Here is a 13,748-nt window from a genome sequence, read left to right as displayed (position 1 = left end):
CAGGGGGGATATCAAGACCAAGGAAGGGCTATTGATGTGTAATTGCACATGGGAAATACTCCTGAATGCCCTTAATATGGGACTTATTTTCGCCTCCAAGGAATAACTATTATTCCTTTCTTACCCCATCCCCTACCCCAGTGTCCTTTAGGAATGATGTGCTACCATTGTTTTTTCCTCAGGGTATGTTACTAATGAGTCTTTCTCTCCAATTCTGCCTAGATCCTGGTTTATAATCCAGCTTTTATGAAATACATCTATGAAAACTGGCTGGAGCATCATGGGAGATACCCCTCCACGGGCCTTCTGTCTTTGATGTTTGCTCTCCATGTCTGTGATGAGGTAAAGTCTGTCTGTGTGTGGATATATGGATAAAAATCAGAACATTTCACACTGAAGAGCCAGGAACAACCCCTGGCCACTCACTCAGCCTTTGTTTCCCCCTCTCCACCTTGTCTTCAAACATGTGCAAACTCCTCAGAAGCATGCAGACATGCTCCAGTGCCAGTGATAGATTTTTTTAATGTCAGCAAGTCATAGGGTTTACTATGTACTCCAGGAGAATATAATTAGACATAAACAGAGATTCCAGCTGGTATCAAAAGACATCTAAACATGAATGGTATCTGTGCCCATCTTGCTAGTGAAAGTCTGAATTCTATTTTGTCTCCTATTTTCAAACTCAGGCTTGTGGGTTTATACTGTAGGTTGTAGTAAGTACCTTTGCTCCTGCAGTCACTTGGGGAAATTCCCTGGTTTGAGTGATGTGGGGTGCCCCAAGGTGACTGGAGACCCTTGGGGTCCAGTTAGAGTAGTTAGTTAGAGTTAGTTAGTTAGAGTAAGGCCAGGTCAGCTCTACAAAATCCTGCAAGTATGGGCTTGTCAGCATGGTGCATCAAAATCACTTTGCTGGCAAAATCCCTGTCCTGGACACACATCTGCTGCTGAGAGTTTTGCTTGGAGAGGTGATGGAAATACTCCTAAAGATACTGGAAGAAATGTTATCATAGTCACAGCAGGTTGGCTGGAGCCTGTTTTCTGATAAGCAGGCAATGAACAAGGCTCTGACATTACCAAAAACAACTTAAAAATAGTTCATATTTGAATGGGCCTGGGTGTGGTTGGTTTAGGGAGCTGGTTTGGGGCTATGACCCATTCTAATCCAGCAAGACTTACCACCACTCTCAGTTTAAATAAATCACTGGTGATATTTGGACTGTTACCATCAGAGGAGACAGGCACAGCCATTGACAAATGAGCCTTTGGGAGGGGAGAGGCTGCAGCTGGGTACACATGCAAAGAACATAAAATCCATCTTTCTCTGAAGTAACTGCAAATATCATATAGTCAAGCATATAAGGGTAGTCACCTTAGGTCATTATTTGGAAGACCAGGACAAAACCAAATTTTTTTTCACTTTTTGTGGCTTAAATCAGCTGAAAAGGAGATTCCCATCCCAAGCCACGGATCTCCTGAGGTCAATCATGCTTAAGGGATAGGAATGCATTTTCATATTGCTAAACAAGAATTAATGGATAGAAATCTCGTTTTCCCTCTGAGTTCAGATCTGGTGGTGTCTCAGCATAGCTTAGGATGTCACATGCCCTGGGTAGGCCTTGTGCTGTTTCTCTGTGGTCCTGTCATGCAGCAGGAGAGCTCGGGACACCACTGAGCACCTCAGGTGCTGCTGCATGTAAATATACTAAGAAGAAAGAGTTTCTTCAGCACTTCAGATGAAGAGCAATTACTTTCCAGTCCATAACACTAGTTCTCCCTTCCCACCTAGGTGAATGTGTATGGCTTTGGAGCAGACAGCAAAGGACACTGGCACCATTACTGGGAGAACAACACTTCAGGTGGGGCTTTCCGGAAGACCGGCGTCCATGACGGGGATTTTGAGTTCAATATAACTTTGACTCTGGCCTCCATTGAAAAAATAAAATTCTTCAAGGGCAGATGACCCTGGCCATGGGGACAAGTGGGGGCTGCAATTTCCAGCATGCAGCAGAACAAAGTTCAGTGAAGGTGATCTGGGCACCAGCCAGGTTTGAATGCGTGGATCTGCAGTGGGTTTGGAGCATCTCACACCGCAGGGACGAGGCCGAGGCTTCCAAGCTGCACATGATTTCCCATCCTGGGATAGCTGGGAGCTGCCAATCAGCTGGAATAAATTAATCTCTGCTTAGGCTCTATGGCTCAATTCTTGAATTACTGATGAAAGATCTGCCTGTTGCAATTAGAGGAAGCCTGAGCACGGGAACTGCTGTCTGTGTGTCTGTTCTCTCCTCGAGCAAAGCAGCAGATCCTTGAAGAAGAGTGAAAATTACTTCTGGGACCTGAAATCTGCTAAGGCAGCTGTGAACATCATAGTAAGGATTACCTCAAAGAAATGAATTCACTTCTGCTGTTGGTCTTCTTTTTGAACCACCTCTTCTCTGTTCTCTTATTCTGTTTTCATGCTGTATTAAGGAAAAACATGATGAAGTTGCCTGGAGGAGTAAATATTTCAACCATTGCCTCATTTTGCATTGATAGTGTCTAGAAAATATGAATCAAATCATCTCATGTATTATTTAATATTGCTTCCTACACAGCCATAATGATGGAGGAAATAATACTGAAAACTCCAGGAAAAAAATGGCCTTTTTAGCCACTTCTTTGTCTCATTTGATTATATGTAATTTTTGGGGTTTTTGGGGGTGTTTTGGTGGAAAATACTCTGGATTGGGGTTTTTTTTTTAATTTTTTTTATTTAATCAGTTTAAAATTGGAAAGTGGACTTTCTTCAAGTCATTTATATGTGCCTTTTATAATTGTGCAACAAATGTGATTTTTTTTTAAGATGACAAACCCTAAATTCAACATTTTTATAAAAGGGGGAAAAATTAACCAAAGTTTAGCTTCTGTCTGGTATGCTTTTGTAGTCAAAACCAATAATAACAACTCCTATATTGTATTTGAACAACACAAATAAGACAATTTTTGAAGGTAGCTTTTACCTTTTTTATGGAAAATATTCAAAAGTCCCAATGAAAAATTTCTTCTTAATTTTTTTTACAAGTTTAAAAATGCAGTATCTCTTTACAAAGTCTATCCAAAATGGAAAAAAAATCATGGTTTGGAATATTAACTAGCTATACACTAAGAATCTTTTGCTCTGTAGCAGCACCTACAAAGACACAGTCTGTCCAAGCTCATCTTAGAGCAGGAGACAATTTCAAAATCATGTACATCTCTGGAGAAATGAGTATATTGATGTCACTACCCCCAGGCAGTGAGAGGAGGGAAGTTACAATGGAGGTTTTATTCTCACAGATTTTTGCTGGAATCAATGCATTAAAGCTTCAAGGACAGATAAAGTGTAAATCCAAGTTCAGTCAGTGAAGAATAGAAAACTGTGGTCCTTTCTTCTCCATATGATGAAAACAGGACTCATGGATTATGGATCAACTTTCAGCCTTGGTGAAACCAGAGGAGTTCTTGCCACAGGCTTCAAGGAACTTTTGATCAGGCTTGGGAAAAATGGCATATTTAATTTTTAATGTATCACATTGGTTGGAATTTCTGGCAAAAAAAAAAATCATCATCTAAACCTCCTCTCTTCTATGCACCAGTTGTGGCAGAATGTCCAAGCAGATGAGTTTCTGAGTCAGTGAAAGCCCTTCAACAGTGATGTACTTCATCCAAGATTTATCCCCTTGTCTTTCTGCACCAGTTGGTACCAGTGAGGTGCCCTCCAAGGCAGCAGCACATGGCACAGTGTCCTGGGCACAGTGTCCTGGGCACAGTGTCCTGGGCACAGTGGCATGGGCACTGGAATTTTGGGCCTCCAAGGCAGCACCCCTCACCAACACAAATTGCTTTACCCGTGTGAGTATTACTGGACTTGTGGCTCATAAAGAGCCAAGAATGCCAAAAGCCTTTGTGGGAGTTGAGCTCCCTCAGCTCGTGTGACCCTTCATTGCAGCAATATGGAAAGGGCAGGATTTTCAAATCCTCAAATCCTCATGATGAGACCTGTTCACAATCCTCATGTCAAGAAGCCATTTCCCAGCATGAACTGACCTGGATGTCACAGGCACAGCAGATTTGATGGGCTCACTGTCTTCTACAAGTCCTTTGTGAAAGAATGAAGCATTACTGCCTGAACTATGTTTGTTTGCTTTAAGGATTCCAGCTTGTTTAGATTGCTGTTAATCAATATGGCTCTTGTGAGATGCTGCAGTAATACAAACAAAGCAAGTTTAAGAGGTAAAAGACTAGTGTAAAATGCCAGTCATAGCTTCACAGTGTGGCTGGATTTTGGAGCTTCAAGTACTTTTCTTTTTTTCCTCATAGACAAATATTAGTAATTCAGAAACATTGACTGCTCTTTCAGTCATTTTTAGAAAGACTTGGAAGAAAACTCTTGGTGGTTAAATCCCCTTGATGTTTTGTTGTTGGGGTTTTTTTGTTTGTTTTGTTTTTTTTTTAATCACAGGGAATCAAATCAATTTGGAATCAAAAACAGTGGAAAATAAGCCAGCTATATTCTAGCCTGTGTTATTTGAAAGTTTCCTTTTGCTGTTCTAATAAAATTTCTATTTCCCCCTGAACATTCTGCCTCTGACAGCACATATAAAACCTCATGGCTCATACATGCAGATAGATTTAGTGTCTTCATCATGGAACAAGCTGCAATTCCCATTTAATTTTGTTGCCAACAGCAAGCAGTAACTGTGTACCACTGATGTCCATTTTTCAGAGTGTAGGGAGAGCAGAGAGTGGATCTCTCCAGGTGCAGGATGAGGAATAGTCTGTGCCATCATGTTTCTATTCCAGGGGAACTTTCTCTAGAGTCCTTTAGGCAGCTGACTGTTGTGTTTGAGTCTTGTCTCAGTTTCTCCACAATTTTGCTGCTCTTTCAATTGCCTTCAGAATCAGGAGATACCAACAGATGATGCTGAGGGAAAAATTAATTCCTACTGGCATTGTTGAAGACTGTTTTCCTATTAGAAACTTTTTGGGTTTATTTAGTTTAAAAGAACTGAGGAAAACATTTAACAACATGTCAAGGCTTCAAACTCTTGGACTGTATTTGCCACCACTGCAAAATCTCTGAAGCACTCCTTGAGTGTGTGTTATGTTTTTTACCAAAGCCAAATCTCTTGAGCACTTTTTTCCTCCCATGTCCAGGTTTTCTTTGTACTTTTCTCTGACTACACAATCAATTATGATTTTTTTCTCTAATGGTGGGAGTCTCACACAATCATTTGTTGACACTTTATTTATTTAATTTTTCAGTATGATATGAATCAAAATAAATTTTTTATTGTAATCAAATCAAAGTGTTTCTGTGCACACTTCTTTTTCCTCCAGTATTTTTATTAACTCCTAGAACCTCCTCTGTCACATAACAGTGTAATGAAACTTATTCCACTTCCTCACACCCATCTAGTTGGACTCAGTGATCGTAAAGATCTTTTCCAGCCTTTATGATTCTGTGATCCCTTGGGTGACAGTGGCATGTTTCAGGCTGCTTGTGATCATCACACTGCTCACATGGCAGCTCTAGGCCTCTCTGGAGAAAAGAAATTGAACTTAATATGCATGTGGCCTCCTCATGGATCTATGCTCTATTTAAAGATAAATAAGGGAAAATAATGCAGACTCAGAAATCAGTGACTCAAGAAGAAATTCAGCTTGTGTGAGCTGGCTGAGATCTGAGGATCCACCCCAGGTCCCTGTTCTCAGGGTCACACAGGCACTGCAGTCATGGCTGGCTCAGCTGCCCAGTAGAAGAATCCCTCCAGAGATGGATCCCTGTGGTCAGGTGCCCCTCAGCAGGTCACACCCACATCTGCAGGACCATGGCTCTACATGTGGAAACACCACCTTGGCTGTCTCTCATGGACCTCATCAACTGCTCCCTTTGCTTATCTGTCCTTTCCTTTTCATTGTTTAAGGGACTGAGTAGGGTAGATGGTCTGCAGTGATGCAAGGTGCCCTTTGGTATGGAACCATCCTGGTGGAAGGAGCTCAGGGAGTCACCAGAGGTCAGCTCAGGGAGCTCCTGTTCAAACAGTGGTGAGCTGGTCACAGTAGGAGCTGCTGTCTAGTGTGACCCTGAGAGGATCAGGTTCTCTTGACACTTTGCTTTTCAACCCAGGCTCCATCAGTAAGATATTAATGGATACAGCCCAGCCAGAACCACACTTGTTGAAAGTAGGTGGAAAGTAGAGACACACAGGCCTGAGGAGCTATTCCAGTCACTTCATGTGCAGAGGAGATGCAAAGCATTTGCTCCTTTCTTATCCTCAGCAAAGCAAATTAACACCAAGGAACAGCTGTCTTAGAACTCATTTTGTATTTTGCTTCATGTCCACTCACAAGAGGTGCAATGCAATGCAGCTTCCAGATCTGAAATTATTTTGTCAGGAAAGTAGTTTGCATAAAATTACAATCTGGAAACCACTTGAGACGAGTAAGACATGCAGCAACAACACCAGCAGCATGCAAACAGATGGACCAGGCACAGGACTTGGACAGAGGACTTTGCTTATACCATCAAATGAAGAACAAAAGGACCCACAGGGGAACTCTATGGCTTCAGTCCATGGCATGGGTTCCTTTGATGGCTCACAGTCAGAGTAGCAATTAAACCCAATGAATGAAAAGGCAAAGGAGTCCCTTGCCACCCTTAAAAATCTGATTTCCCTTGTCTTTTCTATAGAATTTGAGGGAGTTGATCTCATTACATTTATTGTCTCCAGGCAATATGAAATAAAATAGGGTTCACACAGTGAAAAGTTCTTCATGGTCAGCTACTTGTATGCAGAGGCAAATCTCTGTGTTTTCAGTTAAATTTTCTCCTGTAGGAAATTTACTGTGTTGGTCTACCCCTTAGTTTGTAGTTTCTAAGGTAACCTTTGGCTGGCAGAATAGAAATATATCCTTGTGGGAGTTTGTCTGTCCCCATGACATTAATACTCCTATTAAGACAGGACATTTTCCACAATAGTTTCCACATAATCAGACTCCAGAGTTACACAGGCACTGCCAGCTGGCCTCCCTGTCCACCCAGATCAGTGAGGAAAGCCTCCTAAGCTGTTCCACCAACACTGCATCGTGCAGCACCCCCAAGGATGCCCCAAATCAAGTGTTACATCATGGAGCCCCTTATGGCCTTTTCTCCCCATGGCATTTTTGTGTTCCTCTCCCTGCTGTACTGGGGCTGGCCCCAAAGAGCTGCCACCCCCCAGGGAAGCTGCACATTGCTCCCCCAGCCCCATCCCAAACCCACAGTCTGGGGCTGGGGCTGTGAATGGACTGGCCACACTTGAGCTGTGCTTTGAAGTGGTTTTTTGGGTTTGCAGCCACATCCCATGGTCAGCCTGTGCAAAGACCAGAGGGGGTTTCACGTGCTACAAAATAGCACAGTGATTTCATAGCATCAGTCACAGAACCAATCATAGAATCATTGTTGCCTTATGATGCTGAACTGTATCCCCATTCATCCCCAGAAATAAGTTTTGTGCCTTTAAAACTAGATCCAAGAGAGAAGTGGGGGATAAAGAAAAGTGAAAATTTTTTGCTGCTGTATTCAAAAACACAGAGATGGTTGGATAGAATGGTTGGCTTGGAAGGGACCCTCAAGATCATCCAGTTCCAGCCCTGCTGCCATGTGCAGGGACGCCTTCCACTAGACCAGGCTGCTCTGAGATCCATCCAACCTGGCCTTGAACATTTCCAGGGATGGGAAATCCACAGCTAGCTTCTCTGGGCAGCCTGTGCCAGTGCCTCACCACCCTCACTGTAAATAATTTCTTAATAACATCTAATCTAAATCTCTGGTCTGTTAATTTAAAACTGTTCCCCCTTGTCCCACCACCATTTCAGCTCTTTCTCCTTTAAATGTTGAAGAATTCAGGTATCAGAGGGTGGGTAAGTGTGAGCAAGTTCCCCAAGATGCTGATGAGGCACAGAGCTCCTGCCTGCAGAGGTAGAGCCACGGGAAAAAGGTGTGGGAGAAACTGATGACTGATGGTTCTTCACTGGGGACACCAAAGAGTTGGCTGCAGGGAGAAATTCTGCAAGCTGGCAGGCTCTATCATCTGAGGGTTTGATTTGAATAGGTAGGTAAGGAAATAAAAATAAACAGGTTTAAAGGTGAAGACAGGATACATAAAAATAAAGCAAATGGATCTTTTGGAGAACCTTTTGAAGAAAAGCAGAGTTTTACCCATTTGTTTGGTTCATCAAAGTAGGTGGGCCAGGAGTGAATTAGGCTGGTGATGCTTTTGGGCACAAATGTGATTTGTCCCTGGCCAGTAGCCAAGCACCCACACAGCCCCCTCACTCACTCCCCACAGCCACCAATCCAAAACACAGCACTCTATGGGTGCTAGGAATAAAACTAACTCCATTCCAGGCAGATTAAAATAAACTAGACATTGGAGGAATCTTGTGGATTCCAGGGGATCTCTGGAAGTCTGCAAACATGTATTGCCAACAACACCCGAAATAAATCTAGGTCAAATTTACACCTAACTACCTCAATTGCTGCATGCTTCTCATTACCCATCCATTCCAGAGATTTCCCACTGGAATCAGGTGAGATCAGTACTCACCATTAATACTCACCTGTAGCAGGAAAGACAGGAAAGTAGCTGAAAAAACTACAAGCTGCTTCAGGAGGAATGCACCTGGGGCATTGGTGGCTCTTCACTTCTTGTTACTTCTTAGGGCTGAAATAACATTTTAGACCAAAAGCCAGGGGCAGTGAGGAGTCACTGTTATGTGGCTGTGGGAATGGTGTTTGCTTCCTCCCTTGAAGGTGGGTGCCATTCCACCTCTCTGTGGTGGCTTCCTGTGGGCCAAGGGAGTGTCACTGCTTGTCACCAGTTGCAGGATTTGCAACTTGGCTTTACAGCTTAGCAGAGAGATCCAGCAGATGCACACAAATGAAGCCAGAACAGTGGTTTTTATTCCCTATAATAAGCAAAGGAATGGGAAACATCAGCATGCACACAGATTAATGGGCCTTTGAGCAGTGAGATGTGATTAACTCATTTTAGTCAGCTGGGCATCTCAGCACCTCATTAGCTCTTTCATTAATGGTTACAACTAATATCTGATTAGTGTCTGTTTTGCCAGTAATGAGTTCTCCTTCCTAATGGAGACAGAGTTTGCCACCGTGTGACAGTGGAAGGAAGAGGGAAGGATCTTGCTAATCACTGCGCTGAGGGGGCCCTTTGCCATCAAGGTCTGACCCAGCTGTCCTCCCACGCCCCCCTTGCAGGCCCTGCCACCCTGGCACAGACAAACCTGCCCTGTGCCAAGTGCACTCAGCCAGGCAAAGGGAGAAACCCCAGTTCTGGCTCCCTCAATCAGCCCAAGCTGAGTCAGAAGTGGGACAGCCTTGGAGGGACTGTCCCCTTGCCCGGGCGAAGGGGTACCAGGGCCAACAAGTGACAGGAGATGCACAGTGGTGGGAGAGGAAGCACTGGACAGAGACAGGGAGCAGCAGCTGCTCTCACGTGCAGCGTTCAGTGCAGTGATTTGTTTTCCAACAGATTTTTCTAACAGACTTTAATAATTCCCCCACTAGAGCGTGCTCTTTTCCCGTTCCCATGAGTTATCCCTGGCTTCTGGAGCCCTCTCGGAGCAGCGTCACATCACAGGCTCAGAGTGTGTTCCCTCCTGACACTTCTGTCTTCACAGCTGTAAGGCTTGGGATTTATTTGCTGAATCTATCTATTTTGGCCTCTGGGTAATAACTAAATGCAAGAGCCCACAGGCCATGAGGGAGAACAAGATGGGAGAAGTTCTGCAAGGCTTCACACCCTAAGGGTTTCTATCAGTGCTGCTTTCTGGGAAGTTTTTCTTTCTGTTTGAAAGGGGACAGCACCCCCAGATACAACCAGATACATTGTGGTTGTTTTTTTTTTTTTCTCTGACCCTATAGAAATGCTCATCATTGAAAAAAATAAATAAAATATTCTTCCCTTGTAACCTAATTTCCTGATAAGGAACACATATTTGGGAGTCCTGGCTATGTTGTAGTGGTACAAAACTTTTATTTGGGGATGTAAAAGGCTTTAGTTATAGCAGACAAAATGTCCTTTGTGGACCATAAAGGCAACTCAGTTATTTCTAGAAGGACTTTCATGTTATGCTACACCATCAGCTTCTGTAGTTTTGGATTTATTTATTCTCAGCTGTAGTACCAAATGTTAAATGAGGCACAGATATATTGTAAAAAACAATCCATGCTGCAAATTAATTATCTGGGTTCAATGAAAACAGGTCTATCTGGCTGCTGGCTGCCAGCAGTGTGTGAGCTCTTTGCCCAGTGCTTTCTTCATGATAATGGGAAGCACAATAAGGCTCATCTACCAGCTCTAGATATCCTTCCAGGAACAGCCAACTGTTCATTCCTGTGGCTACATCAGCACTGCTCAGACTTAATTTTTTGGAGCTGGTCTCCCCCACTGTGCTGAGGATGAGTTCTCTCCAGCTGACTGACCATGTCTGTTCTGATTAGCCCCTAACCCTGCATCTCTTGTAGCCCCAAGTACTGTCCTAAAATACTGTTCCCTAAAATAATGGTATTCCTTAAACTCATGCGTTTTAAATAAAAGTATATGAGATAATGTAGGAGTATTGCAGCAGCACCATCAGAATGGGATTCCTGTGACATGAAGCAGAATGTTTGCACTGTGTCCCCAGAGGTGGCAGGAAGGGAATGCTGGAATTGCAAAGGGTGACCTGGCAGCTGACACTTAAGAGGATGTTCTGGGATGTGTTGATATCTGTAGATATATGAACATAATAAAAGTAGGATGCAATAGGATAGATCATATCCCATTCTTGTGACCAAGGGCATGGAGTGTGACTGTACAGCTAAACCTCACTGTCTTAAAAATACTGGATGGCTTCATCTCTGCTGTGTTTGGGAGCAGTTCTTGGCTGATGCTGTGTCCCAGGCACAGTCTGTGGGGGGATGGATAGCCATGAGCTAAAGCAGTGCCAGCAAACACACTATGGACTAAATAACATTGATGATATCAGGTCCTGGTTAGTCCCTAGAATGAATGTGTGCCCTGAGCCTTCTTTTCTACCATATGAGCAAACAGTGTATAAAAAGGCCAAGAAATGCTGTCTGGCTTTGATGCCTTGCCCTTCTGTAAAGGGGAGGTGAAGATGGCTGAGACACATTCATTTCTGTAGATCAAATGGAGAGAAACAACAGCAGCTGTGCATTACACCTTGGGAGGTTCAGGCTGGACATGAGGCAAGAGCCCTTTCTCACCAGGAGGGTGAGAAGGAAACAGGCCAGCCAGGAGAAGAAATGGGACCTCTGTCCTGGAGGACATCAGGGCATGGCTAGATAAAGCCATGGCTGGTCTTATACAGAACTGTGGATTCCCTCTTGGGTCAGACACCTCCCAAGAGTCCTTTCAGCTGAGGTTTCCAGGGAGAAAAAACACTGATTGAACAGTATTTTTCTGTTGATGTGCAAGGCTGTGGTTTTGGGGTTATACCAGGAGGGGAATAGCTCTGGTGAGCCAGCTGATGTTGCAGGATTTGGAACAAAAGACCGAAAAATTCCTTTAAGCTCATCAGGGAAGAGTCCTGTCATCCAGGTTATTTTGGGAGAGGCTCTATTTTGCAGGAAGGATAGAGAGATTACTGTGCTTACAGCAACAAATGTTGGCCTCACAACTGGTACAGAACAACTTTAATTCTTTGTGTTTGAAGTATTCACTTCCTTTGATAGCAGTGCCCTTCAGACCCTCCACTCCTGTGCAGTCCTGCAGCACAGCAATACTTGGCCATGTTCTCATGGGTGTAGATCATCTCCCCCAGAGGCCAAAGCTACATCAATTTACACCAGGCAGCATGATTTTCCATTAGTCCCAGAAAAAAAACCAAAAAAGAAGTTTAAAAATTACCAATTTTGTAATCACCTGTACCTTCTCCTTGAATTTAACTTTCTGGATCTGGATTTATGGAAATGCCACATGGCATTTATAGGTATGCCATACTTGGTATCCATTCATTCAACACTTTGAGCTTGTCTTTTGTCAAACTCTTGCCTGGAGCTTAGCACAGGAAGATCTGGGCCTTGACCAGACAGTTTGGATCTGCTCAGCAGCCATGAAAAAGAAAGCCTGGCAAAACTTGTCTGTCAGTCAAATGTTTTCCTGTACCTCAAAAGGTTCCTAAAAATCCTATCACTTAATGGCATGCAGCAGGGCCACAGGTTGTCACCAAAATGACAGTGACAGGGTGAGTCCTTGTTGCTGGAGCAAAAGTGTTCAGTGTCTTCATAATGGTGTCTGTCCTCACTACCAGATGCACAAACACAGAAAAGAAATTATTCCTATCCCCAAGATACACAGGCTGTGTAAATATTTAATGTAGCTACTCTGCTACAAAGAATAATGAAGAAATGGAATTAATGACTATATAATTTTCAAAATTATCTTAACCTTATTTTTACAAAGGGGGTTGTACAGAAATATACATATATTTACACAACAAAAATCTAGCTATCCTTGGAGCCTAAGTTTTAAATTTTTTAACATGTTGTCCAAATCTTTTTTTCCCACCTCCAAATTTTTAAGAGTTGTGGAGTAATTTTGAAAGTCAGAGAAAAGAGTAAAAAGCATCTGTATTTACAAGTAGCAATAGATTCTGGAACAAAGTGAAAATTTTCCTTGGAAAAAATTAATAACTTTAAGTTATTATTTTATACGTTATTAAATCCCATTCTGTTTTGAAAAAACCCTCATCTGTAGAGGGAGAGTACAGCATGGCTGCTTTAAGCATGAGGTTAACAGATTTAATCTACAATAATTTATTCCATAGGTCAGTCATTACCATTACCCAGGCCACTGTTCCAAAATTTACCCTGACTGGACTTGTCATGCTCACAGTTATAAACTCCTGGACCTGATGAGCAACATCCATCCCTGAGGAAGCTCTCGGCCCCCAACACCAGCCCTGCTGCTGAGCATTCACACCAACCACTGCACTGACATCAGCCCAAAGCTGCCTGGGCAGTGAGGTTGGTCTGATCCCATTGTGGCCTGAATCCAGTTTAGGACATGACACACAGGCTGCAGGAGCCACCGGGAGATCTTTCCATTGTTTTTAGGGGGTTTGGATGAGAACTGCAGGTCATGTCCATGTCCCAAACCTTTAGCACAGCTCACATCCACCCAGCTGGCTGCAGTTAGATCCATGTTCCAGGTGCTGCCTCCTGAGAATGGCCCCCAAAACCAGGCCAGCAAGTGTGCAAACAACCAAGCAGAAAGGACAGCTGTGGGACAGGGTTTCAGTCTGCGTTTTATTCATCACTGTGGAGCCAACCTGAGTCAGCTCAAAGCCAGATCCCACCAGAGCACTCTGCAGCAGAGGAAATGCCTCTCTGCCAGGGGCAGGCTGAGCCATCCCCATGTTCTTTGCCATCTCCTCACTGTTCCTCCCCACTGCCAAGCAGGTGTTGGCCACCCACTGTTAGCTTTGACTCAGAGTGGGTTTGGCACTTCTCCTTTACAGCAATAGAGATGGCAATCAAAGCCCATGCATGTTTTCTTTTCCACTTGTTGGTTGGACTGGAACAATGGAAAGTGATTTATGCTGGAAAAGAGATGTACAAAGAAAATGATGCCACAAATGCAGTCCCTACCAAAATGGGAATGGGCAAGGGAAGGGAGTTCACAGCACACAGATCAGTAAAGTAACTTGTTCTGGTTAAA

At 43.5% G+C, this 13,748-nt stretch overlaps 1 protein-coding gene across 1 annotated transcript in view; it reads left to right on the top strand.

The window, feature by feature from the left end:
* Nucleotides 1-4,420, top strand: part of ST3GAL1 (ST3 beta-galactoside alpha-2,3-sialyltransferase 1) — a 78,151-nt gene extending 73,731 nt beyond the window's left edge. The window contains exons 6-7 of the mRNA XM_036407002.2: nucleotides 223-342; nucleotides 1,787-4,420. Of these exons, the coding sequence (XP_036262895.1) occupies nucleotides 223-342; nucleotides 1,787-1,960 (294 nt within the window). The 3' untranslated portion in view covers nucleotides 1,961-4,420. The remainder of the gene's footprint in view (nucleotides 1-222; nucleotides 343-1,786) is intronic.
* Nucleotides 4,421-13,748: the final 9,328 nt, after the last annotated feature.

Source organism: Molothrus ater, chromosome 1 (assembly GCF_012460135.2).
Source record: "Molothrus ater isolate BHLD 08-10-18 breed brown headed cowbird chromosome 1, BPBGC_Mater_1.1, whole genome shotgun sequence".
NCBI lineage: Eukaryota > Metazoa > Chordata > Aves > Passeriformes > Icteridae > Molothrus > Molothrus ater.
The sequence above is the reverse complement of the archived record's forward strand: the minus strand, read 5'-3'. Positions and strand labels throughout refer to the sequence as shown.